The 21161-nt window shown below is 32.1% G+C and overlaps 1 protein-coding gene across 1 annotated transcript in view; it reads left to right on the top strand.

The window, feature by feature from the left end:
- The first annotated feature begins 2427 nt into the window (after positions 1-2427).
- The window catches only part of LOC107437802 (aminopeptidase N), a 135248-nt gene continuing 116514 nt past the window's right edge, over positions 2428-21161 (top strand). The window contains exon 1 of the mRNA XM_043045904.2: positions 2428-3096. Coding sequence (XP_042901838.1) covers positions 2516-3096 — 581 coding nt within the window. The 5' untranslated portion in view covers positions 2428-2515. The remainder of the gene's footprint in view (positions 3097-21161) is intronic.

The following is a 21161-nucleotide window of genomic DNA, read 5'->3' as shown; positions in this document are numbered from 1 at the left end:
TAATGTAAAATCCCTCTCGAGCCCTGGAATAGTCTATATTTTTGAATCTATATAACTCGGAAAACAATAAAGAATCGTCAGACTTACTTGAAATACTATCATTGGTGTTGATTATTAATAAATTTTCAATGTTTTCTTAGTAAGTATTTTTTAATTGTCAATGATTAATTTGACTGGAATTCAGTTAAGTAATATATTAAAATTAATATCGAGATCTTAAAATTATAAAATTTTCTAGTATGATATGTCACTTTAAGGTTATGAAGTTATAATCTATGTATATATCATTTGAGAATAAAATTTTTAAATCAAAGAACATTTTATTTCGAGATTCTCCGGATTTATGAAGCAAGTGTTATGATTTTATAATAAATATTTATTACATGCAAATATTTTTTTTTCTAATTTGATAATAGTTCTGTACATAACGGTTTCCTTAATCTGGTTGAAGAAAAGAAATGAACTCAATATCAGTATTTTTCACTTCAATTTGTGCGATATGAGTACTCCTTTTATGTTCCCACATAATTCCGAATGGTGGAGCTGTTATTTTATTTCTATAATGTATATCGGATACATGTAAAATTAAGGAATATGCTACATACAAAAAGTGTCATATGTGGTCAATTTTAAATAATTTTCTTCCCAATCAGCATAGATTATATTACTTGCAAATTGGATCACACGAAGAACACTTTTTATTTGCAAAAAAATAGGACAAAAAAATGACAGCACCGAAAGCACCTTTCTGCTATCATAGGGTGGAAAATGAAAGTAAGAATTACATCAAGAGCACTTTTCTGCTATCACTGGGCGGAAAACGAGAGCACGGATCATATTACGAGCACTTAATACTAGGATAGAAAATGAGCTCAAATCAAGAAAATCTTTTTTGCTATCATGTTACAGAAATGAAAAATTCGAAAGAGAGAAAGAGATAAAATACATCAACCAGGTGAAGAATCATGCGTAAAAGTTACAGTTAAATGATTACATCACCTTCATTAGAAAAAAAAAAATATTTCTTTAAGTTTTTAAATTATGCCGTGGGGGCTCAGGGGATAGAGCGTTCATCTCCCGATGCGAAGAATCGCATTCGAATCCGCCATGACTGGTCGATACGAATTCTGCACCCGGCTCGCACGGACCACAGTGCTGACGAAAGCTTTCCTTAGTGGTAGATGGATCATGGGTAGAGTTTCCTCCTTCATCAGGCTAGCCAGGGGAGGTTTTCGTGATTTTCCTCTCCGTGTAACGCAAACGCTGGTTATTTCTATCAAAACGTACTACACAAAAGCAAATTTCCTCAAAACTTGATCCTGGAGTTCCCTTGTCTTCTGGATTGGGTGCAAAATTACGAGGCTACGGAGATGAACATTAGTAGTCGTAAACCCAAAAAATTGGGCCTTCTATTCAGCAACGGTTATATATATATAAAAAAAATGATGAGTGCCCTATCATATAGGCTGATAGTAATGGGCCTAAAAATATCAGGAAGATAGGTAAAAAGTTCTGAAGAACTTTCCAAGTAGTCTGATGGCGCAATGAAAATTAATGGTGAAAACGGCGAAGGACAAAAATTTATAATAACATTTTATGATAATTACTTTAAATAATAATATTTGAGAAATATTATTATTTTGTGAAAAAATTTTTTTGCCATATCTCTCTTAACCCTGTCAAATTTATAAATGATAATACTTTGTATAATATCAAATTATTTAGATAACTAAGGAAATCAAATAATACTTTTCTCTTCAATAATTGTAGAAAAAAAAAATGTTCCAAATATTTTGAAGGAGTGATTTTGCTTTAATACTTAGATTCAAATCGAATTCTTTCAATAGATGTTTCATTATTATAAATTAAGAATTGCGTTTTTTTTCTTTCTTTTTAAATTATCAGGCGGAGAGTCTAAACAGCAAGATTTTTGCTAAAAATCTATTTCCGCTTTTAAAATGTTAAAAAATAAATGTATTATTGTTCAAATAATTTTACGCTGCAAATTTATTAAGAAAATAATTATAAGCTTTCAAATCTTTTTCGCACAAATACAGAATCAAGAAAAACACCAGTAAAAAATAGAGCATTAAGTCTTGGAATATTTTAACGGGGAAAAAAAATGGCAATCTATAAACGGGATCCTGCACAAAAATTAAATCACGACCTTAAATTAATTTCGCGCGAATCCAACCATACGATATAGAGTCAATTCATTACGCGACGATGAATAAAGAAAAAAGTTGAGAGCGCGGAATGTTATAACACTTTCCCCACATTAATTCACCCGAAGAGAGTCAATTAGAGCGAAAGAGAAAGCGAAAAATAAAATAGATGAAGAGATGTCGTAGACGACGCCAAGAGACAGAACAAACTCATTTCTTTCATTGGCCCTCCAGTCTCTGATCAAGTGAGTGACGTCAGAATAAGAGGCGGGGCTAGTAGTAAAACGTGAAAACAAGAAAGGCCGCCGTATTAGAACAGGTGCTAAAACAGCACCGAAAACATCGCAAGTATGGATTCGAGCGGTAAGACACCGAATAATTTGAGTTTCAAAGAGAGGAAGGGTTATTTCGTTCCACGCTGGGGGATTGTAGCGGGACTGGGCTTTGCTGCGCTGTGCGTGCTTGCTGTGGGGCTGATTGTGGGATACTTGGCTCCCTGTGGTTCGAGGTCCGGTGTTTCCGACTTAATAAATCCCGAAGCTCGTAAAGAGTTACCGTATGTGCGATTACCTAGAAGCATTATACCAGAACACTACAATGTGGTACTGCAGCCCTACATTGAACCGGGGAATTTTTCTTTCGACGGAAAAGTTGAGATTCGAATTAAGGTACTTGAACCGACAAACAATGTGACTGTTCACATCAACAATATCACAGTCAAGCAGGACACAGTTGAATTGTCCGGTCATGGGGCACCGACCATCAGTTCACTCGGAGAGGATAAAGAAAAACAGTTTTTTATATTGTACCTGAAGGGTCAATTGAGTGCCGGACAGACGTATGAAGTGCGAATGGACTTTGTGGGAACTCTTAATGATCAACTTTCCGGATTTTATAGGAGTTCGTACCAAGATCCAAGTGGTCAAACCAGGTAAGTCTCCCTCTATATATGAGATATAAACAATTTCATTTCATATCTATACACAAGCGTATGGCTCAGATCTTACAGGTCGACAAAATGTCTAGCGTGCAAAATAACTTTAGAACTCAAAGTCAGATTTTTCACCTAATGGCTCGAATGCCTGACCTCAAATATAATTTAAGCTACGAAATCGTAAACAAAAAAATGTTTTCTATTAATAAGCATACTTTATTTTGACGGATCTTCAAAATATAGCTGCAATCTGGAAAATAGTTTCCCCATTATTTGTTCAAAATAGACCCCTTAATGTTAAGATTACTTTTTGCGCATTTCGCCATATCTCGAGACATTTTTAAGCGAACCAAACACTATTATAAAATTCATTTATCCAAAGTTAATTCCATGCACAATTTTTTTTTTAAAATCATTTATTTTTTTAATAATGATTTATTTCTTAATGATTTATTTAATGATAGTCGAAGACAAATCGGTTTTGTAAGGTATACAATTTTTTTTTATCCTTGTAAAGAATGTAAATTTATTTGACACATAACAAAATTTAAGCAAAACCAGGGGAATAGTTTGAGTTACCGAATTTTAAAAATGTAGTTTATTTAAAATTTGATTTCTTGAAAACTATTTGATCGGTTACGTTCAAATTTTGTAATTTGGCAAATTAAAATGACTTGAAATTAAAATGACTTGAATGACTAAATGACTGTCATTTAATTAATTTAATTTTTGTTCAAAATACTTTTGTATGATCCATAAGATGATGGCATTGTGTTATGAAATAATTTTAAATTCTTATTTATTTCAGTTTTTCTTAGGTCATAAATGAAATTGACATTTCTTTGGGCAAAACTAAAACATTATTTGTTAAATTTGAAAGAAACTCGGGGGCTCAACAGGCTTTATTTTATATCAGGCACTGTTGGTACTTCTCAATGAAAGAAAGTGACAGGAAATATGACGCCAAAATTGAACATACAAATATGAACTATTGCCGAAATTTGAAAGTCTAATCGTGAAAATGTGTATAAGAAAAACCCCGTTTAGTGTTTTTCGTCAATTAAGAGATTATTTACAAATACGTGAAATCGCCAATGCAGTTTTAATATTTTGTGAAAGCTTTGTTTTAACGCTAAAATGAAGAGCCCGTTTATGGACAAAAATTCCTCCTAAAATGCTACCTAATTTTAGATTTCTTAGGTGTGACATTTATGTGTTTTGCTCAGTTAACAGAATGTTAATAACAATAAAAAATGGCGCTGAAATGAAAATCGCCAAATTAGCAGATTCTTCTACTTTGGTACCGATACCAACGATTAGTAATTGTAAATAAATATTGGTTTGCTTTCGATCGTACTATTTAATTTGTCCTACTCATCTAATAACTGCATTTTTTAAGAGAAAATCTGTATACATCTGCATAATGCGTTTCATCGTTTTAAGATTTTTTTTTCTTAGTATGAGAATAAACGTATTATCGATTCCATTTTCATTAGTTTAATGTCTCAATTTTTTGAAAGAAAATTCCAGTTAAAAGGCTTTGCAATCCACTTTTTGAAAAAAAAATTCTTTTTCGTAAGTTTTTGCTATATTCGCTTTCTTGTTTTTGACGATGGAAATTTGCTAGCATTCGACTAGCACTCAACTTGAGCTAACAGACCAATGACTATGCCAGTTGGTCCCGCAGTGAACTGAACGTTAAGACACTGTTCCCAGCAGATCACTGAAGTCAAGCATCACTGTTTGCGGTCAGTGTGCAGGTGGGTGACCGCTTGGATTTGCCTGCGTAGGGACCAAGGGTGTGCGGTATGGGTCCTCGTTAAACTATTCTACCGTAAAAGTGCTCGACTTCTTCGCGTGCAGGTCGTCGGGCTACTGAAGCGGGGGTGTTATCCCCTTTGCTGAGGATCAAAATTGTGATGGCATGTCTTCGGACTATTCTCTGGGATGTTTCCAAAACCTTCACCAATAGCCCATTTGGGCTGCTCTAGTGCGACATGAATGAACTACAACTACGACAATGCAAGTTGTCATTGTTTTCTGAGCACTAAAAGTAGAATTTATCGCGATATTATTTTTGATATAAAATTCCGAATTATCGTGATATTATCAAAATTTATTTTAGCAAAGTAATAGATATAATATAGCATCTTTTTCATTGCTTCAAATAGTTTGTATATCACTAAATCATAGTGTATACACTAGAAAGCAAAAGAAAGCAGAAGTTATAGCATTTGTAGCAGTGGTGGTTTTTTCAAAAATTGAAAATTCGAAACGAGTACAAAAACTTGTGATATTAATAATGTTTTGCATCTCTTTCGAAACAATTTTAAAAATATGGTAAATATTTAAAGATTGACTTTTTCGAAATTAAATTTCTCAGCAACTTTTTAACCGATTTTGCTCAAATTTCGTATTTTATCATGTAAAATGATATTCTTTAAAATGATGCAAAAAATTTTATATCTTACAATTTAAGATTTTTTCGATTTTTATAAAATAAAATAATAAAAAAGCTATTTTTTGCATGAACAAATCTTTGGATAAACGAATTTTATAAGTGTAAGCAAAATTTTTTTCCATTCGCTTAAAAATTTTTCGAGCTGTAGCGAAATACGCAAAAAGTAAAAATTAATATTACAAAGTCCAAACTTTGTAGTCCTCATGACCGAACATTGCCGCTACCCCTTTTATTTTGGGGGTCAGAAATCTGAATCTTACGAAAAAAAGGTATGTTTATTCAGAGAAATTGATTTCGTAACTTAAAATATTGGCTGCACCTATTAATTAGTATATCTGAAGTTACGCCCTCGAGTTATTTAGATTCAGTCCTTAAACACGAAGATCCGATCATAAGATCTAAAGTTATTCAGTGTGGTTCGTTTTTTTTATTTTTATTTTTCGAAGTACATTTCTAAAATGAAGAAAAATAGAAAAAAAAAGAAACAAACGTAAAATTAAGTAATTTTTAAAATACTATAAAATATTCATAATAGCCCCATATTTATGATGATATTAATAAATTATTATTATATTAAGATTTTAATAAATTAAGATATTATAATTTTATATATATGGGATATTAATATTAATAAAGTGCTCATGATATGCATTTAAAAAAAAATAGTCATCGCTTGGCGACTGGCAGATTATATTTAATAGTCATTTGTTTTATTTAGTCGCCCCGTGGCCTGTGCTGACCGTTCATTTTGCCCCACATTTGTACGCATCAAAAAAGGATGTCCAACTTATTTAAATCCTTAATACTTTTTCCTCAAACCTGGGTAGAATTTTGCAACACATCTATTGGCGGAAATGTCCTATCCGGAAATATAAAACTACACGCTTTTTTTTTATCTCCCCCCCCCCTCTTCAGAATGCCCTCCCGTGTGTGCTTTGAAAATAAAAAAAATCGTGATGTGTAAAATAAATGCAGAATCCGGTTCAAAAAGATGAATTGCGTCATCGAGTAGCTGATTGGTCTACATTTCTGATAGATACTAACAGGTGGAAATTCTAATTCCCATCTAACCTCGTTACTCTTCATTAGGAAAATGTAGTCTAAAAAGTTGTTTTCATATTCTTTAATGTTTTTTTATTATTTCTCAATATTCTCAGTAAATGTTGATATTCAACATGCACTGACGGTGAATGTTTTTGCGCTGCATCATTATTTCTTACTTACATCGATATTCAGATTGCGCTGATGAAAGTTCTTGATTGGAAGAGGAAAATCAAGTTTAATTATATATATTCACTGTTGAAAGTCTACATTTTCTGGTTTAGGAGCGAGAAAATGATATTTATAACTGAATTTCGTCTAAATAATAATTACATTTCTGACATCCACCAGAGATATAGTGAATGTCGATATTTACTTGAGAAATGTGACATTTCGAGAATTTTTGGACATTCATTAAAGCAGCCATGAGAATGTTGTCCAGAAATAAGTGACATTATTCAACTTTCAGGCCCCAACATAGATGATACATAAACTTTGAATAATCATTAATTTTTCAAAAAAATTATTATTTTTGTGGAAAATGTTTTTATCTATCTCTTTTTATAATTAGAATTTCACAACAATTTGAATTCATTCCTCGTTGATAGTTTATTTTTATTTTATTTTATAAAAAGCATTTAAACAGCCAATACATACCAATTTTGCGGTTCCATCAAAGTTCCTTAGTCTTTCATTTTGAACCCAACCCAGAAGACCTGTTTTAAGCATAGGGTAAAAGATTAATATCGAAAAAGACTTTTCTGAGGAAAATTACCCTCATTTGCGTTACGTGGAGAGGAAAAATTTAAAACCTCTCATGGTTAGCTCAACGTTAAGAGGAATTGATGCGTTCGGGAATAATTTGATCGTGAATTTGATCAAGTGTTGAAAATATTTTTGCTGGAAACACGATGTATAACTAATTAACAATTGTGTATTTATGAAAAAAATGAGAGAATTATACTTAAATAAAAATTAAGAAAATTAAATTAAAATAGAACAATATGGAACATCCTAACATGCATTCATATAATATCGCATTATTTGTATCCTAAAGCTCCATTTAGAAGAAAAATACATAAATTATAGAAGAAATATATTTACATTCACACTATAAAGAAAGCTAAACAATTTATAAGTCAAAAATGAACACTATATATGTTTTTAAATAAATATATTTGAATATAAATGTTAGGACTTTAGCGCTGTACCAGGTTTGACTTAAATTTTGTTTCTGCACTGGATCTTCAAATTGATTTTTTAACAGATTTTTTTTTTAAATTTAATAATTGTTTCTCTTACAGCAAAATGGGCAAAATTGATTTCCTGTTTTTTATTCTTTCAAAATATCAAGTGATTTGAATAAGTAATTTTAATTTTATTTCAATTGTTAATAAAATAGTATTAAAAAGCTGAATATAAAGTACACATGTTGTGTCTATTCTACTTTAGGTCTATATTGAATAAAATACTAATGGAAAAAAAAAGCTCAGCTTTAAAGAAGAGAGGCGATAAAAACAGCTCTCATTGTTCACGAAATAGAGTGCAAAACGAAAAAAAAAAAGCTGTTTTTTTTATCGCCCTTGTAAGAAAGTACTATTTTTCACGACTGAAGATTGAGCGTTGAAAGCTGTATTGATGATAAGGTGCAAGATAAAATAAAGTGCCGACATCTCAATCTCTTAATATGTTTAATGTTTATAATTCGCGCGTCCATAAGTGCCGCACTTAAAAAAAAGAGTAACAAGTGCTTAGTGTGAGAATCGCAAGAGATTTTATTTACAGTTACGCTTTTATAATGTTTATTGAAGAAAAAAAAACGAGACAAAAAGCTACGGAAAAGTAAAATTAAATTCCACGTTTTAACTCATTTTAGAAGAAGAAGAAATTCTATTATAAAGTGTAATCAAATTTCGTTATAAAATCTATTCAAAAATACGAAATCCGGGTTCCTTCTTATTTTTAGAAAAAGTACTTCCCAGAAGTGTATTTAAATTTTCGAGTAATAAGTCAAAAGCTACTAAAAAATACAACGAAATTTCTTACTAATGTTATACTTATCATATTATCCAGGACCTTTTTTAGGAAAAGTACTACTCAAAAGTATTCATTAAAATTCCATGACAAATACTATTTAAACATGCAACAAAATTACGTTCATACTCATCTTATAATCTAAATCCTATTTAAAGAAAATACATTACACAAAAGTAAATTACATTGTATATATATTTTACTTATAATTTTAGAAACAAAAAACTACAATAAAACTCCTTGTTATGCTCATTTTTTTTTTATCTCTAAGACCTATGTTAATGATTGAAAGTTAATTCTGTACTATTTTATAATTTGAGTGCTTTTTTAAGATCTCTATAAAAGAAAAATTACTGGACCAAAAGTTATCTATCTGGGTTATAATTTATTTTTCTTTTTTGTTTCGTGCCTGTTAGTTTATATAAAAAAGTACTCAAAAGATTGGGGACAAAATGGCGACAGATTTTGTATGTTTCTAATAATGAAAAATTTTATTGGTATCATACAAAGTTGAAATTTGAGCATTCTTGTTAGTTGGAAAGCAGTTGAAATTTTTTCTGATTACTTCTAATAATATGACAATAAATTCTACTTGCATTATCCAGCACAGATTTAAAGTTAAAATGACTCGCTTTGTCTGTGATAAATTCTGTTTGGAATGAATTGAAACTTGTATTGTCAGCAATCACAATACTTCAGTTGAAATTAGAGATCTCTACCCTTACCAAAAAAAAAAAGATGTTTTTCAGGGTTGTAAAAGATTATACCTGAGGGAGAAAATGAGGTTATGTTTTGCACCAAAAATAATCTCATCCATAAATCTCAATTTCAACCTCATAAAATAAACCTCGTATATGGCACAACAATACTTTTAGTTGAAGATGGATGAAACCACAAATATACTTGCTCGAATAAATAACCTGTGCACCTCAAAAACATCTAACCCATCTCGCATTTGATTTGTTAAGGGGATGTCAGCATTAGACGCACCATTTTTAGTGGTCCAATCAAATGCAATGCTCTTGCAACATCATATAGTTGTTTCTTTTTCAAGAACGAATGTTCTCTTAACTTATTGAAATAGGTCGCGAAATCTAGGATTCTAATCAGACTACGAAACTATAATAATAATTCTATGACCTATACCGTAAAAGATAGCTTATCCGTAAAAGATTTATATCTGACGAGTTTAACTTTTAAGATCTTTTATAGTGTTTTGAAAGCATATTTATATGATTTTATAACTAAATAAAATGTATGCAGTAGCGAATGATTACTTATACCACAATGGTCTTTTCTTAACTTGTAACGGGAATCATTTTGTTATCTGACTTGCATAGTCATTTCGATTGTAGAAGCTCGTTATTTAATCTTTATTCGCATAAGTAGTTTAACTTAATAAGGTTTTAAGTTGAAATTCAATGTGTAATTCTTACCATGAATGACCGAAATCAAGAGAATGTCGACTTTCACCTGTGAATGTCAGCAATCCCATAGTCGCTTTGGTGAATGTCTCATATATTTGTTATATCCGATTTGATATTAATTTACTAGTTGATATTTATTCGATATTTTAATATCTGCTAAGGATAGATTAGGAGAAACATCAGTGCTCGGAGTATCGGGCAGAGGCACTGAACCTAAAAGAAACATCAGTGTAGGGCATACCGGGCAGCGGCACTTAACTATACCCAGTATGTATTTCGGACATTTACCAAAGCGACTAGGTGATTGTCAACATTCATCGGTGGAAGTCAACAACCACCCATTTCTGTCACTCACAGCAACAAATGCTTTAAGGTTTGATTAGTAATAATTATTTTTGTTTTGCTGGTATGAAAGTTTTGTTGAGCGAACGGGTGGTTACGAATGTGCCTGCCATTTAAACGCTCTTCGTTTTAAACTTTCTCCGAGGAACGGTTTGAGGAGAGTAAAATCAATGTGTGTAGCGTAACTACCACTACAATTATTCAATTCCAATTCACTAGTATATAAGTCATGGTCACTCTATTCAATACTGGGTTACCTTTTGATAGATGGCGATTGATAGTGTCGAAAACTCTTTCCCCACATTGGTGACCCGAACGTAATAGGAACTCGCCTACATCGAAAGTAACGCCCTCTTAGATGGATCATCTACATTGAAGAGTTGACTGCGTCCTTCATGCGTACTTGCTTCTCAGTCTCACACAACTGGATCCTGCACACACTCGACTGCTCATAGCCACACAGGAGAGACCACACAAACAATCGTGAACTTAGTTCAGTTCTCACCATAAGCGCTCAAAATCCGATGAACTTAATACAGCTCGCCCGGTATTTTCACAAATACGGCAACTGGTGGTTATCCGTTCATCGAATTCTATCTCTGGTAAAATTCTGGTGATGGAGTATCGTAACTACCACTATGATTATTAAATATAAATTCCCTAGTATAAATTACATGCTAATTCGATTCAATGTAGGAGTACCCTTTGATAAAGAAGGTTGATTGGTGTAATTTTTGTCGAGAAATGTGCATTGATATATGTGTGAAATAGAGTAAATGAAAGTTAAATTTAGAATAAATTATTTTTAACGTGCTGAAAGATATTTCTTTTTATATTTATACTTTACTCAATCCAATATATGGCTAGTGTAGTGTGTTTATTTTCTTCTTCAATTGTTCAGCGCAAAACGTCAGAGTTTTTAGAAGATTTTAATTTAATAAAATGTTTAAATGACATATTTCGTTACTAGGAAAAGTAAGGTTTGTAGGGCGCTGGACTCACGTTTGTGAGAACGGGAGTTCGAATACAGCCGGCCGAAGACTCCCAGTGGAGTAAATGGTGACTGGTGCACGTTAAATCTGTCGGGTCACAAAGCCCTCCATGTTCTCGTAATAAATCAATACATCTGGGGATACTGATTTGGAGATGGATCATTCTCTGGTTCAGGTCAAAATTACGATCTGTGGACGAATAAATGAATGTATGAATGGGTCAGCCCTATACATGGGTGTGGCAGAAGTCTAGTTCTTGGCCAAAGATGGCGCCACTGGAAATCGGGAACCTCTCCCCCTCTGCCTTAATGGCCGACGACAACAACAACAACATCTGAATAGTATTCAACCTTAATGTTGCGGTAATAGTTAACAATCGGGGGTTCCTCTCAGTTTTGGCCCCTTGCAAATATATATATATATATATAAAAGAACCAATCGCATAAAGGTCAACAAAAGTTGTGGTGAACCGAAAGGGACGTCACTGAAAGCAAACACCGCCAAGTGTATCATAGAAATGGGATTTCATCAAAACTGAACGAAAAAAACTAAGGGCTCCCGGTTCTACCTCGAACCAAACACTTTACCTCAAACAAATGAGTGACATGCAATTAAAAGAACTTTTCTTAAGAACCAATAACTAACATCTTAGGACCCTTCATTATTCTGAAATTTTATGGCAACTTTATTTAAACTTTGATGAAGTCTTTTTGAATATGCTTTTATACAGGTATAAGTAACAAATGTAGATTTCTAATCAGTAAAGAAAATAGGCATTGAATTTTATGTAGAAAATAGGTAATTTAACTTAAACAAGCTTCATAATTAAACCCTATAACGAAAAAAAAATTATTTTCAGATATAAATCGTAAAAACAGTTATAAATTGATTTAAACTTAGAACGCAAATATTTTTTTATTATTTCATAACTGTCGTTGAACAGCCGACCCAATTTTCAGTTTACGACTGCCAATGTTCAACTCCGTAGCCTTGTCATTTCGAACACCCAGAAGACGAGGGAACTTCTGGATCAAGTATTGGGAGAAATTTGCTGTCGCGGGGGAATTTTTGATCGAACTAACCTGCATTACACGATAGGAAAATCATGAAATCCTCCCAAGTGTTAGCCTGACGACAAGGGGATTCTAACCCATGATACAACTGAGGATATTTTATGTTAGCACTGTGGCGAGACGGGAGCAGAATTCGTATCTACCAACCAACGTTGGTGGTCACTTCATAGGGAGGCAAAACGCTTTATCTCCCCGAGTCTGAAATATTATTCAAATTCTTTAGACGGGAGGCCAATCTGAAAGCTTTTATTGAAGTGAAATTTAAATTCAAAATAAACACCTTTTTAAGCAGCAAATCTGCAGAAATTAATTATTTGTGCAATTTGTTGACCTAAAACTTAAATCAGAGTTTGGCATTAAGGCATAAGATTGCTTTTTTAGTTTTTTATCGCTATTTTTGTTTATTCATTAAAAAAAAAATTATAAGTTATTTTTTTCATCACAAAACAATATGTCACAGTAGCCATGGCTCAGGGGTTAGAGCGTTTGCCTTTCAATGAGGTGAAACGAGTTCGAATCGCAGCGATAGCTGGTCGATTCGAAATCCGCACCCGGCTTGCACTGACCACAGTGTGCTGACGTAAAATGTCCTCAGTGGTAGACGACTCATGGATTAGAGTCCTTTTGCCGCGTGGCCAATTGTGGGAGGCTTTCGTGGTTTTCCTCTTCATGTAACGTAAATGCTGGGTATTTCCTTCAAAAAGTCTTCCACGAAGGCTTTTTTTCGCAGTACTTGATTTAGGAGTTCCCTTGTCTTCTGTATTGAGTTCAAAATGGCAAGGCTATGGTGTTGAACATTGGTAGTCGTAAACTCAAAACAAATTGGATCGGCTGTTCAACGACGGTTATAAAATAAAAATAAGAAAAAAACCATTTGTCAGAGTTTTCTTTTTTGAGGTTGGTGATTTTTCCTACTTGGAGAGATAATCAAATACTGTTCAGTACTGAACTGACTCTTAAATAATATAGATNTTTTCCAGACCGTCGCCAATAGCCCATTGTGCAGCTCTAGTGCGACGTAAATTAACAACAACAACGCAGCAATAGCTGGTCGATTCGAAATCCGCACCCGGCTTGCACTGACCACAGTGTGCAGACGTAAAATGTCCTCAGTGGTAGACGGCTCATGGATTAGAGTCCCCTTGCCGTGTGGCTAACAGTGGGAGGCTTTCGTGGTTTTCCTCTTCATGTAACGTAAATACGGGTTGGTTCCTTCAAAAAGTCTTAAACGAAGGCTTTTTCTCGCAGTGCTTGATCCAGGAGTTCCCTTGTTTTCTGGATTGAGTTCAAAATGACAAGGCTATGGTGTTGAACATTGGTAGTCGTAAACTCAAAAAAATTGGGTCGGCTGTTCAACGACGGTTATAAAATTAAAATAAGAAAAAACCATTTGTCAGAGTTTTCTTTATACTCTTTGAGGTTTTTCCTACTTTTCCGGAGTTTTCTTGGAGAGATAATCAAATACTGTTCAGTACTGAACTGACTCTTAAATAATATAGACTTTATATAAGTCTAAAATAACTATGAAAATTTATTTTTTTTAACGAAAAAATACATCTAAAAAACTTTGTACTACTATATTAAATTTGTTTGAATTAAACTATATTTTTAGTTTCTTCCATTTTGTCCAATTTTTTGTGGTTTTTTTTCCAATGTTCTGAAAGGAACAGTTTTCTTCTCGTCCAACTCTGTTTCCAATGCTGGTCTAAAATAGGTTCCATTATCTTCTTTTAAATCGCTTGTTTAAGTAAGATGAAGCAATACATTCTCTCATAATTGTTGAACGGGAATAATTTCTTTTCATAAAAACACGCTTCCTCATAATGAAAATTCTGTCATAAATTTATGTGAGATGAATTAGCGGACTTCATTTCATTTACGTCTTAATGCGTTTTTTATGATCAGAAAAGCGTTGTTACATCATTTTATTTGGAAGACTCGAGGGAAAATTATTATTTAAAATGACGCAAATAGTTTTATTGTTTTGCTAGAACTATTTTTCAGGATTCAATTAAATTTCCAAGTTACTTATTACCGTTTTTGGAACGAAAAGGAAGATTGTTAAAAGAATTTTGTACCAGTATGCTTGCTATAAAAAATATATTTTGACCTTCTTACAAGAACAATTTTTGTTCTAATAGCGGCATATTTATAGCAATATTTCATTTGCAGATAGAGAATGATAAAAATATCAATCTACATGAATAATCCCTATTTATTTATGATATAATGATATGAAACTCATTAGCTTCGAAAAATATGAAAACAGTTTAAAAGTCATCATGTTTTGAGCGCTCTGAAATGAGCACTTATTCTCAAGACCGGCCAGGCATAATTCACGTCTGGCGGCTTGTAATATAATTACTGCTGAAATGAAATTCTAAAATGTTATCAATCAATTAATAAGTAAATCAAAACATAAAGCGTTTTTTTAGTATGAACTGTTCGCTGTTTAACCAATTTATAGTCCAGTGGTTTTAGCTTTTCGTTATGTACGTGAGGTAAGATTTAAAAAATGCATGCTTATGTGTTCATGTTTGGGACTGCTCACTTGCTTTATACTTCAGTTAGTTCTTTGTTTCCAACACTAAAAAGAAATTTATCAGTTTTTTTTTTAACAATCTATATATTTAGAGCTGTGATGTCTCAAGGGATAGAGCCTTTCAATGAGGTGAACCGGGTTCGAATCCCAGCAATGGCTGGTCGATACGAATTCCGCATCCGACTAGCATCGATCACAGGCTCAGTGATAGAGGGCTCATTCCTCTTGCGGTTAGGCTAACTGTGGGAGGTTTTCGTGGTTATCCTCTCCTTGTAACGAAAATGCGGGTTAGTTCCATCCAAAAGTCCTCCCCAACGGCAAACTTCTCCCAATATTGGACACAGAAGTTCCCTTGCCCTCTGGATTGGGTTCAAAACTACAAGGCCACGTAGTTGAACATTAGTAGCCTTAAATCCAAAAATTAGGTCGGCTGTTCAACGATGATTATAAAATAAAATAAAATATGTATTTCTTACGAATATTTTATAATAAGCTGAATATTACTTTATTTCACACTTGTTTCTAAAAATTGCTCCTTCATTTTGGAAATAAATTATTAATATTTTCCCCATTTTGAGAAATATTTCAGAATAAATGCCTTTTATTAATATCAACAGCTTTTTATAATGGATTAAAATTTTTATTTTTTGAAGACGCACGTTTTGAAAAGTGGTCACAGTTCAAATGCTATAACTATAGCCATTGGCCAGGTAGTGGTAGTAACATTTTCTAATTTTGCCCTATAACATACGAGTGATCAGAAAGATTCAGTTTTTGATTTAGCTAGTAAGAAAGATAAGGAAATAAATACAATATACACACGCCTTCCATCTCAAAAAGAAAAGAGCATTTGTGAGAAATAATTAGCAATTTCATTCTATCTTTAAATACAATTATGACAATTCACCGAACCATGTATTGTGTGCGGTTAGATTATCTTTTTAAAGTGTACCTTACAATTATCTCTTATCTTGGATTATGTCATGAATGAGCGATGTTGTTCAATTTATGGCAACCAGCGCAGAAACCTCTAAATAAGGTTTAATCGATCATTTCTTTTTCATATCAGATAACTTGCATTTACATTTCTACGTTATGTATTTATTTTTGTTTTATTTTGATAATAAATGTATTTGATACGAATGAGAATTTTATTTGGCTGGGCATCGCAGGTTAACGAAACACAAAACCGTGTCAAAAAATTTTATATTTTTGTTACCCAGGTTCGAATCCAATCAGTGGCTGGTTAATACGAATTCTGCTTCCGGCCTCGCACCGTCCACAGTGCTGACGTAAAATATCCTCTGTGGTAGGACGGATCATGGATTAAAGTTCCCTTGCCATCAGGCTAACAGTGAGAGGTTATTCTGTCTATGTAACGCAAATTTGGGTTAGTTCCATCCAAAGCTAGCTTGTCCCAATGCTTGATCCAGGAGTTTACTGGATTAGTTTCAAAATGTTACGTAGTTGAACATTGATAGTCGAACACTTAGAATTGGGTCGGCTGTTCAACATCGGGTATAAAATAAAATAATACCGTGTTGTGCAATATAAACGGTTTCATGTTCGTTAAGGTAAAATAATTGTTTAAAAACGTCTCAAAGAAAAGAAAATATTTCGTTGAAAAGGTGTCATTGTTTCCAAAGAAGCAATGTCGGATGTCACGGCATTTATTGTTTTACGGTACTTCTGATGTCCACTTTGAGGAAGAAGATTTTTCAGTCCATTCCACCTTGGCCTTGATGCCACAACGAAGGAAGCATTTAAGAACAAAAATAGTTTCTTCCAAGGGCATTCTTTTGTCTTCTTAAATATTTCCTAATTTCTGACAGATTGGCTACTCTTCGCAAGTAAAACAAACACACATTTTCTTGAAAGGGTTCTTGGCAGTCACGTGTCTTTCATTATTTGTGTGAAGAAATGGCTCTCTCTCTCTCTTAGAAGGCAGAAAACGAATATTTCTTATGAAAAGGAACTTTTAGGAAAGTACCGAGCAAACGATTTATTATTTTCAAACGTTCTATATCTTTTTTTAAATTTTTTAAATCTTTATTTAACTTCTTTTTTTAAACTTATTTATTGGCAGAACGAATATTTTTAACGAAGAAGAACGTTTCGGAAAGTACTGAGAAAACAGTATAAATTTTTATTTACGGTTAACGAAAATATTTTTAAATCTTTAAAAAATTTTTTAGAATATTCTTGATGAAAGAGAACGCTTTTAAAAATTCAAGGAAAACGATTTGTTATTTTAAAAGGTTATATTTTTTAAAATGTTTTTTACTCACTTTCCTTTAATTTTTAAAAATTTTTCTTTGGCAGAAGGAATACTTTTTACTGAAAAATATGTTTCGGAAAGTACCAAAAAAACTGTTTAGTATTTTAAAAAGTTATATTTTTAATTTTTTTTCACATTTTATTTTTTACGGTTAACGAAAATATTATGTTTAAAAATTTGAAGCCTTTTTTTCCCTGTATACATTGTTATTTTTTCGGTATTTCGTAACGTAAAAATGAATCATTATTCAAAATTTTAACCTTTTTAACATTTTGAAATATTGCGAACTTAACGAAATTGTAACACTTATATAAATGTTTTTAAAATCCATCAATGACTATGAATCGTTGCATATTTTTATGAATCTAAGTTATGCAGCAATGTGTTGTACCTTTTAAATCTTCGCCAATTACATTCATTTTCCTAAAGTTGAAGAATTTATTTTTGTAGTATAGACACTTAGCGCCATTTTCATAGTTAGAACAGAAGGCATTGACCAAAAAATACCAAAACTTTAAACCTAACAGTCATAAATAACTGTTGTTATTAGAATAGCAAATCTTCTTTTATAAATGCCAGTTCATTATGAAGACAGAAGAACAGCCTGAAAAATCTCCTGCCTTTTTCGAAATGCTGTTCTCATTTTGTTCATAATGTAAAAGTTGGTTGTGTCACACAGATAATTTCTCAACTGTTTGACAAAGCGAATATTTAAACACCACAAAAATTCTCTTTCCTCAAGAATATTCCAAGGTGAACAAATGATTTCCACAAAAAGAGAGTGATTCATCAAGAAGTTTCATCTTTGTGAAGTAATAATTCATTGTACAAGTTTCAGGAATTATGTAGAAAAAACATGTTATCTTAAATGCACGTTGTATTTCGATTTTGTTTTTCTTTTTATTTATTTATATATTTGCATAAATTGTACTACAATTAAATGTGACAGAAAACTCTGTTCAATCCTAAATTATTTTCTAAAAAGAAAAAAAAATCCTATGTACTTGAAGATTTTATTACTAGTAAAGTACCTACAAAAATTTAAAATTATTTCAATGAGTGTTTGAGACTCAATATAGTTTCAAAAAATAACCGGATTTTAAGCATTTTATATTTTTGAAACTTTTTCACAGATTACAGAAAATTAAGGAAAACTAAATATGAATTTCTTTTTCCGTTACACAAGTTCGACGCTTTTGTGACTCCATAAATATTCAAACTGGTATCGTTTCATTTCACTTATTCAATTGTTTCACAGGTGCTGCACAGATGCGTCGTTGTTTACAGTGTTTTCGACATCATAAACATGAGCATAGCACTTTTCGTTTTCAGAAAACTGTTTGTTTATTTTGTGTGTCTATGCATATTTATTTTTTATTGGTATGTATATTTACATACAAATGTATGTATAAAACTTAAAATAAACGAACAGTTTTTTAAAAACAAAAACTGTGTCTCATTAACTCTACGTCTATGATTATAAACAATGACGTAATACCATAAAAATAAATCGGAAGGGCATAGACACCGTTTTTTCTATCGAAATTGCTTCGTATTGAAACTGATTTGTACTACGGGCAGGAAAACCGGTAGCACTTAGAAAATGAAAGACTAGATTTTTCTAGATTATTTATTCGAGAGAGAGTTATGAACGACCTGTTTCGGTTACAGTTTCAGAAACAGAATACGAGATTTTCAAAAAGGTAGATTTATTCTTTAGAAGAGGGGACACATTTAGTTTATTAGAGGAAGTGCATCACCATATCGGTAAATAATTTAATTAGCTTGTAAATAAAATTCACTCTCACTTACATTTAAGTACTTATTTTTTTAAAGAAAAATAAAGATATTCATTGATCTTTTTGAGTAATTATCGTTTGTAACTGCAATTTAATTCTTGTTGGCAATACGCCAAATGCAAACGTTTTAAACACACAGAACAAATAAAGACTTAATGTTCTGAACTTGAGAGTAAAAATGAAAATAAAAAGAGTTGGAAAGAAAAAGTTGATGTAAAAATCACTAAAAACCATCTTCCGCTAATTAAAAGGAATCCCGCTGTGAAATGTAAGGAAGAAAAAAATTGTTTTGACGCAATCTGTGTTGCATCTTCATTAATGAAAGATACACATTTTTTTTCTCTAGTTTTTTTTTCTTCTTCTCTCTATCGCAAAGGCAGCCATTTTGACAGTATTTAAATTTAAACCTTTTCAGCATTCATAAGTGTACACAATGAGATTACAACACAAATACGTATAAATAAAAAACAAGTATTTGTTTTCTGTAACTTCTGAGTTTGTATCAAACTTAAAAGAACAAAACTAAGTTTTACGTTTACTTAATCAATTCTTATAAATTGATCGTTAAAACACGGTTCCCAGCAGATCACCGAAGTTAAGCAACACTGGCTACGGTCAGTGTGCGGGTCGGTGACCACTTGGATCAGTCTGCGTAGGGACCGAGGGTGTGCGGTATGGGTCCTCGTTTAACTGTGCTACCGTAAAGTGCTCGACTTCGCACGCAGGTCGTCGTTCTACCGAAGCGGGGGTGCCATCCCCTCCGCAGAGGATCAAAATTGTGATGGCATGTCTTCAGATCATCCTCCGGGATGTTTCTCAGACCGTCGCCAATAGCCCATTGTGCAGCTCTAGTGCGACGTAAATTAACAACAACAACATCAAAAATAAGTTGTTCAATATTTAATAAATTAATTTTCAACATTCATATTGTCATTTCTGGGCTCTGACTGTCACGCTTAACTATTTTATGCAATTTATGAAATAATAATTAACATCATCATAATAATTTTATTAATTATGATTATTTTCAATTTATTAATTCCGTAAATCATAATTATATATTATTTACGGAAGGTAACATAATAATTTATAGTTGTGTTTTAATTTTAAGGATGCCTGTTTAACAACGCCATCGGCCAGAAATACGTTGCTGCTCATTGATTCATAACAAATTTTGTTACCGAGCTTTTTTTTTTTCTCCCTCTTAACTTTCGTATTTATACATTTCGCGAGTTTATGTTAGAATAAAGACCTTAAAGCTAAAGTGCCTGAAAACAAAAGCTCTAAAATTTTTATAACTGTGTACACATAGAGAAATTTTATAAGTTATTTGTATATATATAAAAAACGAAGAAAAATATATAATAAAAATAAAATATATAAATATATATATATAAAAACGAAAAAAAAAAACGAAGAAAACTGAGAAAAACAATAAGTTTCATTTACTGCGCATAAGCTGCAAGTAAATAGAACTCATAAAATAAGTTCAAAATGTAAAGAAAACACGGAAAAATTACAGAACAATGAAAAAAGGAAAGAGAAAAAATAATAATAAAAATTCGGAAAAATAAATAAAAATTCGGAAAATAAAAGATATAATCTTTTCATCAGCTCACGCGATTATATCAGCAAAAAAGAGTGCTTTCTAATCATGTATCAATATAAATACACAAGTGGGCGACCTTTGTGCTAAAATACGAACTAAGGTAGACAACGTTGTCTACCTTAGTTAGTATGTATCAATATAGCCAAAGCTAAATGTATCAATACAATAGTGTAAGGAGCACTCAAAAAAATTTTACAAAAAATTTTACCACAAAAAATAGAAATCAACTAAATATATCAGGTAAAAACAGAAAATAAAATGTAATTGTAAAGAAGAAACAGAATAAAACAGAAAACGAAATCTATAAAGCGAGTAGCGAATTCAAATGAGCATATATGTACGGGAATTTTTTCAAGAATGATTTAAAATATTTTCTTAACAAGATTGCCAGATTACAAAATATGAAAGAAGAGCAAATTGAGGTAAAAGCGTAAATAGAGAGGTCTGTTCTCATTTTGTTCATA

This window comes from Parasteatoda tepidariorum, chromosome 9, assembly GCF_043381705.1.
Source record: "Parasteatoda tepidariorum isolate YZ-2023 chromosome 9, CAS_Ptep_4.0, whole genome shotgun sequence".
NCBI classification, from domain to species: Eukaryota; Metazoa; Arthropoda; class Arachnida; order Araneae; family Theridiidae; genus Parasteatoda; species Parasteatoda tepidariorum.
The sequence above is the reverse complement of the archived record's forward strand: the minus strand, read 5'-3'. Positions and strand labels throughout refer to the sequence as shown.